A 16,135-nucleotide genomic window follows, 5' to 3' on the forward strand; every position below is an offset into this window, starting at 1 on the left:
CCCCCAGTACTCCAGGCACTGACATGGGAAGAATCCTGTGTATCAAGGGCCACATGCCCCTCTGGAATATTATCTTGGTGTTGAAAGGACACAGGGGAAGAATGGTTACAATTTCAAAGCACAGAATCTGGGACTTGGATTCATGAGCATCTGTTACAACTGCTCTCCTTCCTCCCTGCCAGCCGCGGTCCTCTCCCACCATTCCCCTTTCTTCTTCATCAAATTATGAGAAATTTTAGATACATTAAATTCCTAACCCCAAAGAGCAGGTGCAAGAAAAGACCCATTTAATCACTAGAACAAATTTGAGTCCTTTTCCATCTGTGATGCCACGCTTTCCCCATCGGATCCTCCTGTGGTTACCAGCCTAGGCGAAGCAGGCACAGAAGCTGTGACCCTGCAAAGAATCAGTGGGCAGGGAGCTGGGCTTAGAATCCTCTACTGGTGGCAAGTTTGCACCAGAAACTTGCTCTGTCTCGCCTCTGCACGTTGAGTTCATCAGGAGGTATTTAAGGAGCATGGACTGTGTCTCTGGAGATGGAAGGGACGTGGCCCACCGAATGAACTTGACATTGCTGCCGCATTGCCCATCAGTCCTCATGGCCTCAGTTTCTTCATTGTGAAACACCCTAAGAGTGACTATGAGAGTATGCGCAAATGTTGAATAGTTTGGCATGTGGCACAGGCTCAGTGAACAGCCGTTGTTGCTACAGAAGGCAGCATGACAAGACTAGAAGGAGCGCATATTCTGCAATTAGACATTTTGCTTTTTAAACCCAGTTCCAACATGTAATGGCATCAGTCAGTGTACTTACTCTTTCTGCCTCTATTCCTTCATTTATAAAATGGACAGGATGATACCTACCTTGCAGATATGATAAGAGGACTGGAGAAATCTATAACAATAGATTTAAAGTACCCAGCACAATGCCTGATCCATGATAAGCACTTAGTTGTTATCGCTAAGCAGGCCCCTGCATATATTTGGAAGATAGGACAACCCTTTGTATAGAGAATAGCTAGAAAACTGCCTAAGAGTGTATAGAAGCAAATACAAATGACACTATGTAGGAATTCAAAGTAGGAGATGATGTGGGTGGGCTGGAGTATTTGGAGAAAGCCTTAAAGGAAGAACTTGGAACAGGATGGAGGGCTGGGCACAAGAAGTAGAATTACAGGAGTGAAGTGTGCAGAGTTCCAGAGCTGCTGGACCCTTGTAGATTCATCCACAATAAGCCCCTTTTGAGCCCTCATTCTCCCTGCCTCATCCTCCCTCCTTGGGACCACCCTCACATTCCCCTGCATTTCTATGCGATGTTCCAGATTGGGTTTTGGAAGCCAAATAGTGTTGAAGGAGAAGGTGATGAAAACAGGTTTTTAATAAGCCTTTGTCTTCCTGCCTGATCAGCAGAGCTCAGGATGTACGGGCAGGTATCTTCCAAGCTGCTGGAATGAATTAGAACTTTGGGGTTATGTGTGTGTGTGGCACATGTGCTCTTGGCTTTCAAATCTCAGCCACTCAGCATTTCCCAGGTTCCACGCTGCCACTTTGTAGGGCTTTCAGCAAGACAGTGGAAGACTGAGTGCTAGAATAATGAGCTTAAGTCAATAGTTTGGTATCAGACCTACCACTCCTGCTGAGTGGCCTTGAACCAGGCTGCCTGGCCTCCCAAGCCTGGCTTCCTCCTGGGAAAGTGGGCTGTGTCACATCTGGTGTGTGCTGAGAATTTACATAATACAAAACCGTCTGCAGTCACAGTAAAGAGGGTAGTTGGTTCTGGAATCAGAATGGCTGGATCAGGATCCACTCTGCCTCTTCCTAGCCCTCTGACCTTGTACAGGGTATCTATTTTTTTCTTAGCCTCACTTTCTCTACCTGTGCAATAGAAAAACAATAATAGTTACGCTTTCTCCCTATAGGTCAATTAGAGTAGTGTCACACTGATCTTGGAACCTTGCTTTATTGTCTACTCGACTTCTCACTTCTATGAGTTTCGATCAGCAAGTTTTGTTGTTGTTGTTGTTGTTGTTGTTGTTGTTGTTGTTGTTGTTTTGAGACAGAGTCTTACTCTGTTGCCCAGGCTGGAGTGCAGTCGTGCAATCTCAGCTCACTGCAATCTCTGCCTTCCAGGTTCAAGCAATCATCCTGCCTCAGCTTCCCAAGTAGCTGGGATTATAGGCATATGCCACCATGTCTGGCTAATTTTGTTGTACTTTTAGTAGAGACGCAGTTTCCCCATGTTGGCCAGGCTGGTCTCGAACTCCTGACCTCAGGTGATCCACCCACCTTGGCTTCCCAAATGCTGGGATTACAGGTGTGAGCCACCATGCCCAGCCCTCGATTAGCAAGTATTTATTGACCGCTTGCTACATATCTGCTACCCCATAGCAAACAAATGAGTAAATGCCACAGGGTGACGTGACAGAGTGTGACAGTCTTGATGGGTAGTGAGGTTGTTTTTCTGAGAAGGTAATACTTCAGCTGAGATCTGAAAGATGAGAGGAGGCAGGGACAAGCGTTCAGAAAGAGGGACAAGCAGCACAAAGCCTCGAAGAGAGCAGCCTTGGCTTGAAAGGAACAGAAGTGCATGTGATCAGAGCCAGTCGCAGTGGAGAGGGGTACGAAACAGGACTAGGGTAGGAGGCAAGCTTAGAGGGTCTTGAGGGGCCATATGGAGAGTTTGGACTCTTAATTTTCTGAGAATCAACTCAAGGGTATTAAGCAGTAGAGTGACAGGATATTCTGACTGCTGCGGGGGCGGGGGGGATGGACAATTAGGGAGCAGAAGCAGATCATAGAGACCACCTGGCCTTTTAGCAGTAACCCAGGCACCGTCAACAGCACCATGAACTACAGGGTGGCAGTGGGGGCAGAGAACTGCACGTTTGGATACGTTTTGGAAGCAAGGTGATAGGACCTGGTGCTAGATTAAACGTGGTGGTGGTATTGGCAGGTGGGAAGATGGAAAAGAAGAAGAAAGAAAGAAAGAACCATTGCTAGGAGATTGGACTTAGGCAGCTTGGGACTGACCTCATTTGGTTGGAGGGTTGGGAAATGAAGAACATCTATTTTAGATGTATTTGGGGATATTATAAGAGTTAGAGCTGCTAACCAAGTTGACAGGTTTCTCCTGACTGTTGCTGCTCTCCCTCCCTCGGCGTTTCATTCCGGGAGTGAAGTCTGCAGAAGTCATACAGCAGCTCTGCCCTCTGACCCCGACAGGTGCTTGCTCCGGAGTTCTTCCCTGCATGCTTTTAGCTCTAGTCTCCAGACTCACTCCCCCTACTCTGCCACTAGGCCTGGGAAGGAACAAATTGGTTTCCATAAAGTTCCCAGGATGAAGTTGAGGATGGGGTAGGACATGGGTAGTGTCTGTAGCCACCCCTGCTATGGAAGCACTTAGTTTGTGGAAGGTACCTGTCAGCCTCTTCACCCAGCTTCCAATCCCAGACAGCAACAATTGACATGGAGAGGAGTCACATCTGAGGCAAAAGAGCTTTGTCCGGGGCTTCGTGGCAAAGATTGGATCTTTTCGGGGATAGTGTGTGTTTGTCTGTCATCAGCCTGAACTGGAACAGCCTGAGGTTTTGGTGCTCAGGATGTGTGTTTGTCTTGGCAGCTGGGACGACAGCAGCTCCGTCAGCAGTGGCATCAGCGACACCATAGACAACCTCAGCACTGATGACATCAACACCAGCTCCTCCATCAGCTCTTATGCCAACACACCTGCCTCCTCTCGAAAAAACCTGGATGTGCAGGTGAGGAACACAAGCCCTCCCAGGCTCCTCCAGCAGCCCCTGGGAGCAGGGAACCTTGGGCTTGTGGGATAAGAGGGCCATTTGGGGCAAGCAGAATCTCCAAGCTGATGAGATGAGGCCCAGCCTCCTGCTGCCTCTGCTCTCACCTCCTGACCCTGACCTCTGTCCACAAGGGAGGGGTCAGGCAGGGGTTGGTGGACACGGGAGCAGGGAGGCTTCACCACCCTCACTGTGTGGGCTCGTGAAATCACTCTTCCTCCCTGGACCTTGGTCTCATAATTTGTTTAAAAACAACAGAAAAGGATGTTGGACTTCAGCAGTTTTCGGCCCGGAGTGTGTGTCTCTTATTTGCCGCAGCGAGCCACTGCTATCAGGCACATGTCTCATCCCTCTAGGAGGATGGGGTGGAAATAAAGATTGAGAACCCCGGACCGGAAGGCCAGGATATCCTGACCTGTGGTTGAGAACTCTCAGTCTCTGGGTTACATTCCCCTGCTGACGTGTTTTATTTGGCCCACAGTATTACCCTTCTTTTAAACTAGATTCCCTGTCAAATTTTTAGAATTACATGATTTCACATGAAAATGTCTTTCTGGTTGCTCTTGAGAAAAACAGCGATATTGCTTCCTTGAGCCTACATTCTCCATGTGGTGGCAATCAACAGATGTCCCAGTATCCAACCCCCTTAGACCTGCCACTCCTGCTCCAGTGTGCACAGCTGCTACCTGCTCGCCAGCTGTAATCCTTAAATTACCTGCCTGACCCCAAGGCACTGGAGTTTTCCATTCCTACTTTAAGCCTTCAGATTTCACATTTCAAATGTGGTATAGTTTCATGTGGACGTGTTCACTGACCCTCAGACCATTCCTTCATGATTGGCAAGGGATGGTTCTGAAAGGCCCATTTTACTAGTGGAAAACTAAAGTGCCATCCTCCCAGCTTGTCCCCAGTTTGGGACTGACCAGCAAGAGAACTGGCCATCTGTGGTGGCAGTGGCGTAGTAGGCTGGAATTTTTTTCATGATTGATCCTTCCCACTTGTAGGTACCCCTCCCCCCTCTTTGCCGAACCCTTGGGAAAATCTGTTTGGGACAAAGTCTCAGAGCAACCTTGCAGGGGGCAAAACTAGCACTGCCCCGTCTTTCACTCCCTTTCATAGCCTCTTCCTTTCTCAACTGTGCTTTACTTTGTACAGATAGGAGCTGATTTGGAAATCAATTTTCTTTTAAAGGTGTCTCTTTGACAATAGGGCTAAAAAAAGGGATGTATCAGAGTGTGGGAGTAATTCTGTCCCACAGAAATGGAAACGTTTACTGCCTGATGAAATACAGTAGGTGTTGCCCCTGGGATTCCCAGTTACTTCTTGCATTCTTCTTTTGAGCCAGACTTTCTGATTATTGTTCAGAAATCCAACCTAGTGATGGTGGGTCATGGTAGTTGTTTTAAGAAATCATAACTCCCCATATGACTAGAAAGGGGGTCATGAGTAACGCTCTGTATCTTAATCTGGGCAGTGGTTATGTAAGTATGTTAATTTTCTAAAATGTATTCAAGCTATGTATTTAAGATCTGTGTACTTTACTGTACAAAAAGTAAACAAACAAAACCTAGGCCACACTTCCCAAACCGATCGCTGTTTGATCAGTGATTAGACGCAAGTCAGAAGTGCCCAGCCAGGCTATGTTCCTGCCACCTACAATACGCCAATTGTTTACAATAGACACCAGTTTTCCTTTTCTTGTGAACACTAATTTTTTTTTCCTGAGGCTCATTGTATATTCAAGATAAGAACAACCAGACTGTCCTTAGATACTAAGGAGGGAACCAAGGAATTGCTCACCTGCGTCTGTGTATTCAGGAGGCAGGCTATTTATTAGAGAAAGAGAGATCTGTGAGGTTCCCTTTTTGACTTACAAGGTAGGAGAGGCTTGCTCCTGAGATGCAGGTGGAGCTAGTAAAACACTGTATTGGAAGAATGTCCTTGTCTTTGTTCCCTTCCTGCAAAGCTGGAGTTGAAATCTCTGGTTCCACATTGATAAACACCTCAGATTTGTACATGATTTCCTAGCTGATATAGTTGAATTTGCCTAATGCCAAGGCCTCAGCTCTTTAGACCAGCTCTTTGCTTTCATCTTATAAATGTCACATCAGAAAAGGTTGCAGGATTCTGCACAAACATGCCTTTTGATCAAGATCAGAAGTTATTTTAAGGGATGTAAATAGTTTACTATTCATTGGGTAGGTTTGTTTTTCCTATAAAACTACCTGAGTTTAAAATATTGAAATGAAAACTTAAAAAAGTAGGTCTTAGAGTAAACTAAATGCAGATTACACCAATAGTTACTAAGATTTCTAATGCAACGGTTTCTTTAAATGGATTTTTAGTGACAATCCCTTTGTTCCTGTCCAGGGAGCATCTCAAAATATTTGAATCAGCATAATTCACAGGCTCCCACCCTCCTCCCTCATATCACACTGAAGAATGCTAAGGGCCATTACTCCTGTCTGAGCAGCATCAGGCAATGGGAAGATGTGTGTTGCACCCTTCCCAAGAGCTGCGCCTTCTGTGCTCTGCCTCATTTGGGTTCCTGTCACATATTGGTTTACCCTGGAACAGGGGAGCAGCACACAGTCTGCCAGGCAAGACATGGGGAGGCAGGGAGAAGTGGCTCAGTGTGTCCGTCAGGAAAGCAAATTGAGGACAGGTTGCCTGCCTAGGTTTTTGCTGTTTGAAAAGCCTCTGAGAAATAACTAAAGCATCCCAGGAACAGGGAAGTTATTGTCTGGAAAACCTAAGAAACAGCCTCATGTAGCTGATTGAAAGAAGAGGAGACGGATCATTGGGAATGGAGATTCCCTTTGTCTGTGAGGGACTTCGCTATCACTGGGGACATTGAGGAGCAATGGAGAATGCCCCCCACAGAGCACAGGTGCCCAGGTGCCCAGCTGTCCAGCATCAGCTCCTGTGCCCACTGTTTCCTCGGGGCCAGGCAGAGAATCCCCTGCTTCAGGCCCAAGAGCCTCTTGAGCAACTCCTCCAGGAGAGCTGGTGAGTTCGGTTGACCAAGCCGATTGCAGTGTCAGGGAGTAGATGCGGACTTGGAAGCCAGATGATCTTGAGTTGCTCTCCTCACTCGTTGACATCCTTGGATGAACTAATCACTCTCTCCAAGCCTCTGCCTCCTCATCCATAACATGACACTAATTAGATGCATCTCCACGGGTGCGTGTGAAAATAACAGGGAAATGCTTTATCAGCACATGCTTCTCTAGGTTCCTGAGACTGGATGCTCAGAAGTTACTTTCTTTCCTTCCTCCTTCCCTCCATTTCTCTTATCTCTCCCTCCCTTCCTCCTTCCTCTCCTTCCCTTCCTCCCTTCGCAGCCCCTGCCACCTGGGTAGCTGTTCCTCTGCCTCCAGACTCCATTCATGTCAGTAACTAAAGGTTGACTACGTTCTTAATATATTTTGTTTGTAGTCTCAAAGCAACTCATCTTATTTTGCAGTATTTTATTTTGAGGACAGATGTTGGTGGCAATGGGTTTTAACAAACACAGGCGACTCCCTCACATATTCATCTGTACATTCAGTATTTTCTCTCAGTTCTGTGGAAGGCACCATCCCAGGTGCTGAGGAGCAAAGATGCACACATCAAGATTTTCTCTCGTTTTCAATGCCTGTGAAATCTTTAATAACATATGGGGAGGAAAAAGATAATTCCATGTCACCTTATTTTTTGCTACTCAGGGAAATAACATTCTGAATTATGTGGCAAAGATTCCTGTCTTGTGTGGCCTTGAATGACCCTAGAGCTCTCTAGATGTTGGCATGGATGTAGGGATGGGGTTTGGCTGGGGGTGAGGAGGGGTGCCCCCGTCTGCTCACCTGCTGGGTAAGTTACTTTTCCTCTTCAGCCCTGTATTTTCCTGATGTGTAAAATGTGGATAATAACAGAGCCTGAGAGGATAAGATGAGTTCAGGATGTATGTGGAGGGACACAGTGCCTGGCAGGATGACTGGCAGGTGATGATGTTGATGCTGATAATTATCTCTATGGTCACTGAGGCTCAAACTTGAGCCAGCTCAGCATCTAGATCTGCAGGGGATATGGCACAGGGAGGGAATATCCCTGCCTTCCAAAGGCCTGTGGCCCAGTAGCAGAAGAGATAAGTACCTGTTCTCCCTAATTCTAGACAAAAGCGGGATAAATGATAAAGATAGACAACAGAGTGCTGGGGATTTTCAGAGGCAGGAAAGTTGGTAATGAGAAGGACCACTGTTTATTGAGTCCTCCCACACTGAGTTCATTGAGTCCACCATCAATGCTGTAAGAGACCTATTTATTATCATCCGTGTTTTATACATGAGGTAATAAGTTCAGATAAGTGAGGCAATGTCCTCCAAGGTCATGCACAGCAAATGAGTGGCAGCACCCAGAACTTGAACCCAGATCTGTCAGACCCAAAGCCCACACTCTTCCCCCGCATCATGCTCCTCAGGCCTCACCTCTTGCTCTCAGGAGATCGGCCTCCCTTCTGAAGTCCCTTGTGCGTGGCTTCTTTCCTCACCTTCCCGCGTGGATATCAAATGACTATATAGACTTCCAAGAACAGGCAGAAGAAAACCCTTCAGAAAGGAGGTACCATTGAGATGGGAACAACTGGCAGAGGCACGGAGGAGAAGGCAGGATAGAACTCTTCGTACATCCCCATGTGGATGTCCTGCTGGCTGGCCCCGCTGTTGTGAGCTCTGGGAACAGAGAGGCTGCGACTTTCTCATTTTTAATCCTAAGGGATGCCACCTTATAGTCTGGCACGTAGCTCATGAAGGATTCAGAGTAGAGCTGGGAAGGTGACCACCCTGGACCTAGCTAGGGAGATGTGATGGCTGGATGATTGTTCTTTCCAGAGAGAGAAAGTCAAGCCACATTCCCAGGCCAGGGGCGTGTGCGCTTTCTCTGCCACTGATGGAATTGGAGTTGTATGGGTCCCACCCAGAGACTAGGCTAGAGCTATTCTAGAACTGGGGTTGGGGAGCCTGCCCGTATGCAAGGAGAATCTGCTGGGTATAGATATTAGGTGCTACTGAGTATGCACAAATGTATCATATACCTGGACTTATCCTCAGGGAGGGCAGTGTGGCATGGTGGTTAAGATGTGGGCTCTGCAGTTAGACTTCCTGAAATTCCTGCATCTCTACTTCCTCACTGTGTGATCTTGGGAAATTTTCTTTTCACTCTGTGCCTCAGTTTTGTCATGTGAAATTGAGACTATTAACTGTAATTTCCTCCATAGGTTTTTGATAAGGATTAAATTTAATGATACATATCAAGCACTTTAGCTTAGTGCCTGGGACATAGTAAGTACTTAATAAATTGTAGTTGTTAATGCTACTAGTATTAGCACCATTACAATTTGATTGGGGAGATGTAAGTATAGGAACATTAAAAGAATAAATAATGCAGTAACCCAGGATGTGGCATGTGCTAAATTTTCAGTACCTCTTAGAGCATATTAGAATATGTTAAAATGTACTTGAATGTAAGCTCCATGAGGTTAATGATTTATACTTACTCATTGCAGTAGTCCTAGTGCGAATAAGCTTTCCTGGCATGTAGTGGCACCCAATAAATATTTGTGAAGTGAATGTTCCAAAGCCAAGTTATTTTCTGCCTCAGGGCCTTTACACTTGTGGTTCCCTCTCCCTGGTATGCTCGGCCTCAAACCCTTCTTTTACTAAGTAAGTTTCTTCTCTTTCTTTAGGGTACTTCTTTTTGAGCTGATCACTGTCGCCTACCCACCTCATTGTCATCTAAATTAGGTCAATGTCTATATGTCTTTCTCAGACTCTTTGTCCTTTTCCTTATGATAGTCTTCGTAATCTACAATTACACCCTTGTTTGTATTTATTTATTCAATCTCTGCTGCATTTAACTGAATTGTAAGCTCCACCATGGGTGGGAAATCAGTCTTATCCCCAGATTCTCTGACCCTCCGTGGTGCCTGGCAGACAGCAAGCATGGAGTAAATTCTGGTTGGATTAATGTACTGAAAGTGTTTAGAGGAAGGAAACTGACCTGAGGTAGCTGGGACAAAGAATGGGCAACTTTAGTTTCTGTAAGATTGAGATAAAGATATAAGAGTACTTGGTACTTAACCCTTTCTGATTAAATAGAAGCTGAGATCGGATAAGATAATTTTGTTAATGTCTGTTGTGGCCTGAAAAGCCTGTGTTCCTTGGCTGGTTCCTTGGCTCACTCATTCGCTCTTCAAGCTTTGAGTGAGCTCCTGCCCTGGGCCCACATGTAGGAACTCCCCTCTCTCTGTCCCTTGCCACAGCCGAATGATGAGCTTCTCATAGCCAGGAAGTGTGTGCTTGTCCTCATATCTCTGAGGACTAATACTTAGCTGGAAAAAAACAAATGAAAGAACTCACAAGGTGTCTGTAATGGACGAGTGGAATTCATAAGGGGAAAAGGCGTTGGGGTGGTGTGGGGGAGGCAGTTGAACTTGGGCTGCCTATCTGTTTTTAGCTTTTATCCCATTCAGCCATTGTATTCCATGGAGGAAGGCATTTGTTCCATTCTTGGATGACAGGCGTTAGGCAGATTCTTGCCAGGTGTTCATTTTAATTTCCTATCTTGCCTACTCTCGGTAGTTAAGCATTGCAAATATGGGACTGGTATCTTAGTATACCCACCCTGAAAGCGCTTCTGACCTCCCTTCCCCATTTACTGTGCTGCTTCTCACTACTGACATTCTCCAACTGGCCTCAAACCCCAGGAGGCCTCCAAAGCATTCTGGTCAGCTTTATGCCTTTTAGCTGCAGGAGATCATTAACGTCACACTTCTGTCCCCTTCTGGGTTTCATGGCCAGCAGGTCAGGGCTCTTCCAAAGAAAGCTGGCTAATTATATCCCTTGTCAGAACAAAATCCCACAAGGGGAGCAAAGCAGTGGCGTATAAATAATGCTGGGGTCGGAGCAGGCACCATTGGCTCTCCACGTTTGGGGGAAGTAACCATTTGAGGATGTGCTTCCCCTCAGCTCCTGGCTCTCCCTGATTTGAGTAGAACCAGCAGCCACCCTTGCTCACTTACTCCCTTGCTTGGTGTGTTAGATCCAAAGATCTCACTGCGGTGGAGTGATGGGAAGAAGGCAGAACAAAGGGAAACGGGCCAGGAGACTGGATGCTGGTTAGAGATCAGCCACCAGAGTTGGAGAGGCTTGTTCAAGTGGCAGAAAATAGGTGGTGGCTGAATTCCCACTGCATCTCCATCTGCTCTGCCCCTTCCCCTTGCCAGGGCGCTTTCCTTCTTTTTTCCTGGGCCCCTTTTCCTCTCTTCCCTCACTCCTTTCTTCTGCTTTTCTTTTCTTCTTTTTTGAGACAGAGTCTAGTTCTGTCACCCAGGCTGGAGTATAGTAGTGCGATCATGGCTCACTGCAGCCTCCACCTCCCCGGGGTGATCCTCCCACCTCAGCCACCCGAGTAGCTAGAACTATAGGTGTGTGCCACCACACTCAGCTAATTTTTCTATTTTTTGTAGAGACAGGGTTTTGCATGTTGCCCAGGCTGGTCTCAAACTCGTGGGATCAAGCGATCCTCCCACCTCAGCCTGCCAAAATGTTGGGATTATAGGCATGAGCCACTGTGCCCGGCCACCTCATTCCATTCTAAGGATACATTGATATTATTTACTTTCCTCGGACCAAAAAAAAAAAAAAATCAGGCTTTCTGACAAGATAACCAGAGTACAAAAGTCCAAACATCTTTAAAGTAATGATTATTTTTCCCTTAACTACTCCAGTGTTTTGGCATTTTTGCCCTTGGAGTGAGGGGCTCCCCAGCCTGGGATTTGGGAAGGACTAATTCAGAGAGTCTCTGTCCACAGACTGATGCTGAGAAGCACTCACAGGTGGAGAGGAATTCACTGTGGTCTGGTGATGATGTCAAGAAATCAGATGGAGGCTCAGACAGCGGCATAAAAATGGAGCCAGGTTCCAAGTGGAGGCGGAATCCTTCTGACGTGTCTGACGAGTCCGACAAAAGCACGTCAGGCAAGAAGAATCCTGTCATCTCCCAGACAGGCTCATGGCGGCGAGGCATGACAGCTCAGGTGGGCATCACCATGCCAAGGACGAAGCCGTCAGCCCCAGCAGGCGCACTGAAGACCCCAGGAACTGGTAAGAGGCCGGACCTGTCTTGGCCCTACAGTTGTCATTTTGAAAACCAAAGCCATAGTTAACTCTAGCAAGGACTTGACATTATATATTTTGTCTCAGGATTTATACTCTGCTAACAACAAGCTTCCATACACTTTCACATCCCTACCTTTTTCTAAGTGGAAGTAAGTATGGGAGCCTCTTAAGCTCTGAAGACGGTTCGGCTGCTGAGACATATTGAATTGGTTTAACTAGACACTGGGTGAGTTAATGCAGCCAGTTCAGGCTACTAAACAGCATGGATTTATGAGCTGTGGGTATGGTGAGTTGATGTTGTTCCTGACTTAGGGGATATTTATAAACAAGGGCAGGGGTATCCCCCTGGACATGTTAGGGACAGCCCTTTAATGGACAGAGGGTGAAAGGTCAGAAAAGGCAGGGGGTTATTTCCCCCCAGACACATCAGTGATTGGCTGGCTTTGCTTTATCCTGGGTAAATTTAGACTGCTTTGCAAATGAGTAAAATTATTGACATTTCTTAAAAGGCTCACAGTACATTAGGAGACTATATTATTTTTATAAAAAGCTCTTTCCTCTGCCTCCCCAAGGGAAAAGTGAACCAGCTCTTCAGAGGAGGGGAGCATCTTAAACAGACGAGATGGATGAGCTGGGCTCTTGGCTTGCAGGCTAATCTTGCTGATCTCTCTCTTAGGAAAAACAGACGATGCAAAGGTGTCTGAGAAAGGAAGGCTTTCTCCTAAAGCCTCCCAGGTGAAGCGCTCCCCATCAGATGCAGGCCGGAGCAGTGGTGACGAATCCAAAAAGCCCCTCCCCAACAGCTCTAGGACACCCACTGCCAATGCCAACAGCTTTGGGTTCAAGAAGCAGAGTGGTTCTGCCGCTGGTCTGGCCATGATCACAGCCAGTGGGGCCACTGTCACCAGCAGGTCAGCCACACTGGGCAAAATACCGAAGTCATCTGCACTCATCAGTCGGTCTGCTGGTCGGAAGTCAAGCATGGACGGGGCTCAGAATCAGGATGACGGGTATCTGGCCCTCAGCTCCCGGACAAACCTTCAGTACCGGAGTTTGCCAAGGCCCAGTAAGTCCACCAGCCGGAATGGGGCTGGGAACAGGTCTAGCACCAGCAGCATAGATTCCAACATCAGCAGCAAGTCCGCAGGCCTGCCAGTGCCCAAACTGAGGGAGCCTTCCAAAACAGCCCTAGGCAGCTCTCTACCAGGTCTGGTCAACCAAACAGATAAGGAGAAAGGCATCTCATCAGACAACGAGAGTGTGGCTTCCTGTAACTCGGTGAAAGTGAACCCGGCAGCCCAGCCTGTGTCCAGCCCGGCTCAGGCTGGTCTCCAGCCTGGAGCCAAGTACCCAGATGTGGCCTCTCCCACACTCCGCAGGTAAGTGAGTACATTAATGGTGCTGAGCAGAACCAGAATACAGAGAATGGATTTAGTAATTTCCTGTTTCTTAGTTGAAGCACCCTCTGTTTTTCTCCACTTTAGTCGTCCGGTAAAGCTGTTTGGGCAGATCCTGCTGACAGTTTTGCAGTTGACTATTTTCCCATGTTGGGATGAAAAAGTTAGGCCTCTGGAATCAATCATCTTGGAATCAAATCTTAGTTCCATTTTAATTAGCTGCCATATAACCTTTCTTAACAATTCTGCCTTAGTTTCCTCACCTGTAAAATGGGGATGATGATACCTTTTTGTCAGGGTTTTTGTGAAGATGCATCTTTGTAGCCATATCTGGTTGTAGTATGCACTCAATAGAAGATAGTTACCGCTGGGCACAGTGGCTCATGTCTGTAATCCCAGCACTTTGGGAGGCTGAGGCAGGTGGTTCACGAGGTCAGGAGTTCGAGACCAGCCTGGCCAAGATGGTGAAACCCCTTCTCTCCTAAAAATACAAAAAAATTAGCCGGGCGTGGTGGTGTGCACCTGTAGTCCCAGCTACTCAGGAAGCTGAGGCAGAAGAATCACTTGAACCTGGGAGGCGGAGGTTGCAGTGAGCCAAGGTCATACCACTGCACTCCAGCCTGGTGACGAGCGAGACTTCATCTCAAAAAAAACAGAAAAAGAAAAAAAGTTAGCTACCATCCAACCCAGAATGAGGTCTTGATACACCCTTGGACCTGGGTGGGTAGCTCAGGGGAGCACATACTTTTTTTTCTTGTGTTAATAATTCTGCAACTGAGCTTCCTCGTTATGGCAAGCAGTGATCCTGACCAGCTCCTTCCTTTACTCACAAACCCCAGTGTCCCCACATACACTTTTACACTACTCCAGAATTCCAAGTCAGTCTGAAATTTTAACTTCTCCCTCCCCACCACATACACACACACACACACCGCTCTTAAAGAAGAAATGTTTCTGAAAAAGAGAAATTGATTTCCTATTACCTTAAATAGACATCATTTCCCCACATTTTCACACCGGGTGGAAGCTCTAGACATAAAAAAATTATTCACTCGTTTTAAGTTTCTTTTAAATTTATTCAACTTTTGCCTGTTTGTATTATCTTATTATAATATCCATTGGACCCTTCTCAAACTACAACTGCTAGGTTACAGTTCGTCCTACTTTCCCAGGAAATTTCTTATAAGAAAGAATAAGTCCCAAGGAAAGAAAATCAAGCAGTGAGAAAATAAAAATTATAGGCACACGTATAATATTTTGGGGATGAACAGGAATGTTTGAAAAGACTTCAGAAGAAGCATTCTACATGAAAGGTGTAATGAAGCAATTCACTGTTCTTTGTCCAGACTTGATTATTAGAATTTCAGTAATGATTTTTTTTCCAGGGGTAAGTCTGTTGGGCTGTTCTTTGTTGTTTTAACAGATTGCCTTGTAAATGAAAATTTTCTCTGTTTCTTGCCTCAAGTATTATATGTAATATTCACTCGTTGGTATTATAGATTTCCTTTACTAACTACAAAGGCATTTTACTAGACCCTTAGGCTAGTATAATAGAAGGCTTGAAAATGCATGCAGCTTCTAGGGCTCTACATTGAACACCTTTCGGCCAATTCCTGGTAAATTACATTTATTCCTAAATCGTTGAGGTATTCACAGTTTTCTTGATGTGTATTAGTATGGAGAAGAAAAATCTTTGGTGAAATGTGATAGATAATTCTCTTCAAATGATTTGAAGGACTAACAGACCGAAGATTAGACTTTTGTATATAGTCATGCATAGTAGGATGAGGAGCAATATGCAAAAGTCAGAAAAAAAAAAGTGGATGAGATTAGGGTTTTCCAATAATTGGAAGTGCTTGGCAATGGCGCAAGTTACCCTTTGAAGTAACGAGATCCCTGTCATCACTGGAAGTATGTAAGCATTCTAAAGCCAAGATTCTACATTAGGATATTTCATTCCCTGATTGTCACCAGACACAAAGTGTTTCCCTTCTGCCACCGCCACACACTGTAGTAAGGATTGATTGATTGTCTTTACAATACTTGAGATTTATAGGACTGTTTGGAGAGGACAGAGATCAAACTGTCACCACTTTGAGCACCCAAGGCAACCTGCGTATCAGAAATATGTAGTAGTTTTGTCACTTGTGAGATACTCACTCCACACAGGTTTTAGTGAGTGTAACAGAGCCTTTGCATTACTAGAATGTGGACAATTCTCTGACTTTAAGATAATTTCAACACTCTACCAGAGAGCTCTCTGCCAGTGGAAGAGGGGGCATTTATGTCATTCCTTATAGTCTGATGGCATGTTTTTGGCCACGAGCAGGGGAGGTGATGTAGAATGACATTTCTATGTGTCTGTCACAGAGACACAGTTCACACCCAGTGTGTCTGGTCTGATGTCTTGTGAACCCAACAAGATTTCCATGTATGTCACTAGATAAGTAAGCTCTCTGGCTTCAAAATATACATCTTTCCAGTTGCACTTTCTATTGTGGATAAATCTCTGAAGATACTTTTCCCAGGCCCCTCCAGATCTAGATTCATGCTCTTGATTCTATGTATTGTGCTCAGAGGTCAAGAAACCAAATCCCTTAGAGTTCAGCTGTCATAAACTGTGTGCCTGCTTTATGCCTGGGGCCGTGGAGACAGAGATGTTGAAGACAACCATCTTCCTGGGCCAGGGCAATTTTCTAGTTAGTCTATTTATTGAAAGAAAGAGAAGCAAGATCTTGGCCCAGTGTAATGTGAATAGGCCTGTAGAAAATTCTTACCCATGGC

At 45.9% G+C, this 16,135-nt stretch overlaps 1 protein-coding gene across 10 annotated transcripts in view; it reads left to right on the forward strand.

The window, feature by feature from the left end:
• Window positions 1-16,135, forward strand: part of NAV2 (neuron navigator 2) — a 412,855-nt gene that overhangs the window by 321,641 nt on the left and 75,079 nt on the right. For all 10 annotated transcript variants that reach the window (XM_017858289.1, XM_017858297.1, XM_017858306.1 and 7 more), the window contains 3 exons: window positions 3,621-3,759; window positions 11,648-11,939; window positions 12,631-13,333. In XM_017858289.1, the coding sequence (XP_017713778.1) occupies window positions 3,621-3,759; window positions 11,648-11,939; window positions 12,631-13,333 (1,134 nt within the window). The remainder of the gene's footprint in view (window positions 1-3,620; window positions 3,760-11,647; window positions 11,940-12,630; window positions 13,334-16,135) is intronic.

This window comes from Rhinopithecus bieti, unplaced genomic scaffold, assembly GCF_001698545.2.
Source record: "Rhinopithecus bieti isolate Rb0 unplaced genomic scaffold, ASM169854v2 scaffold_2350, whole genome shotgun sequence".
Classification (NCBI taxonomy): Eukaryota; Metazoa; Chordata; class Mammalia; order Primates; family Cercopithecidae; genus Rhinopithecus; species Rhinopithecus bieti.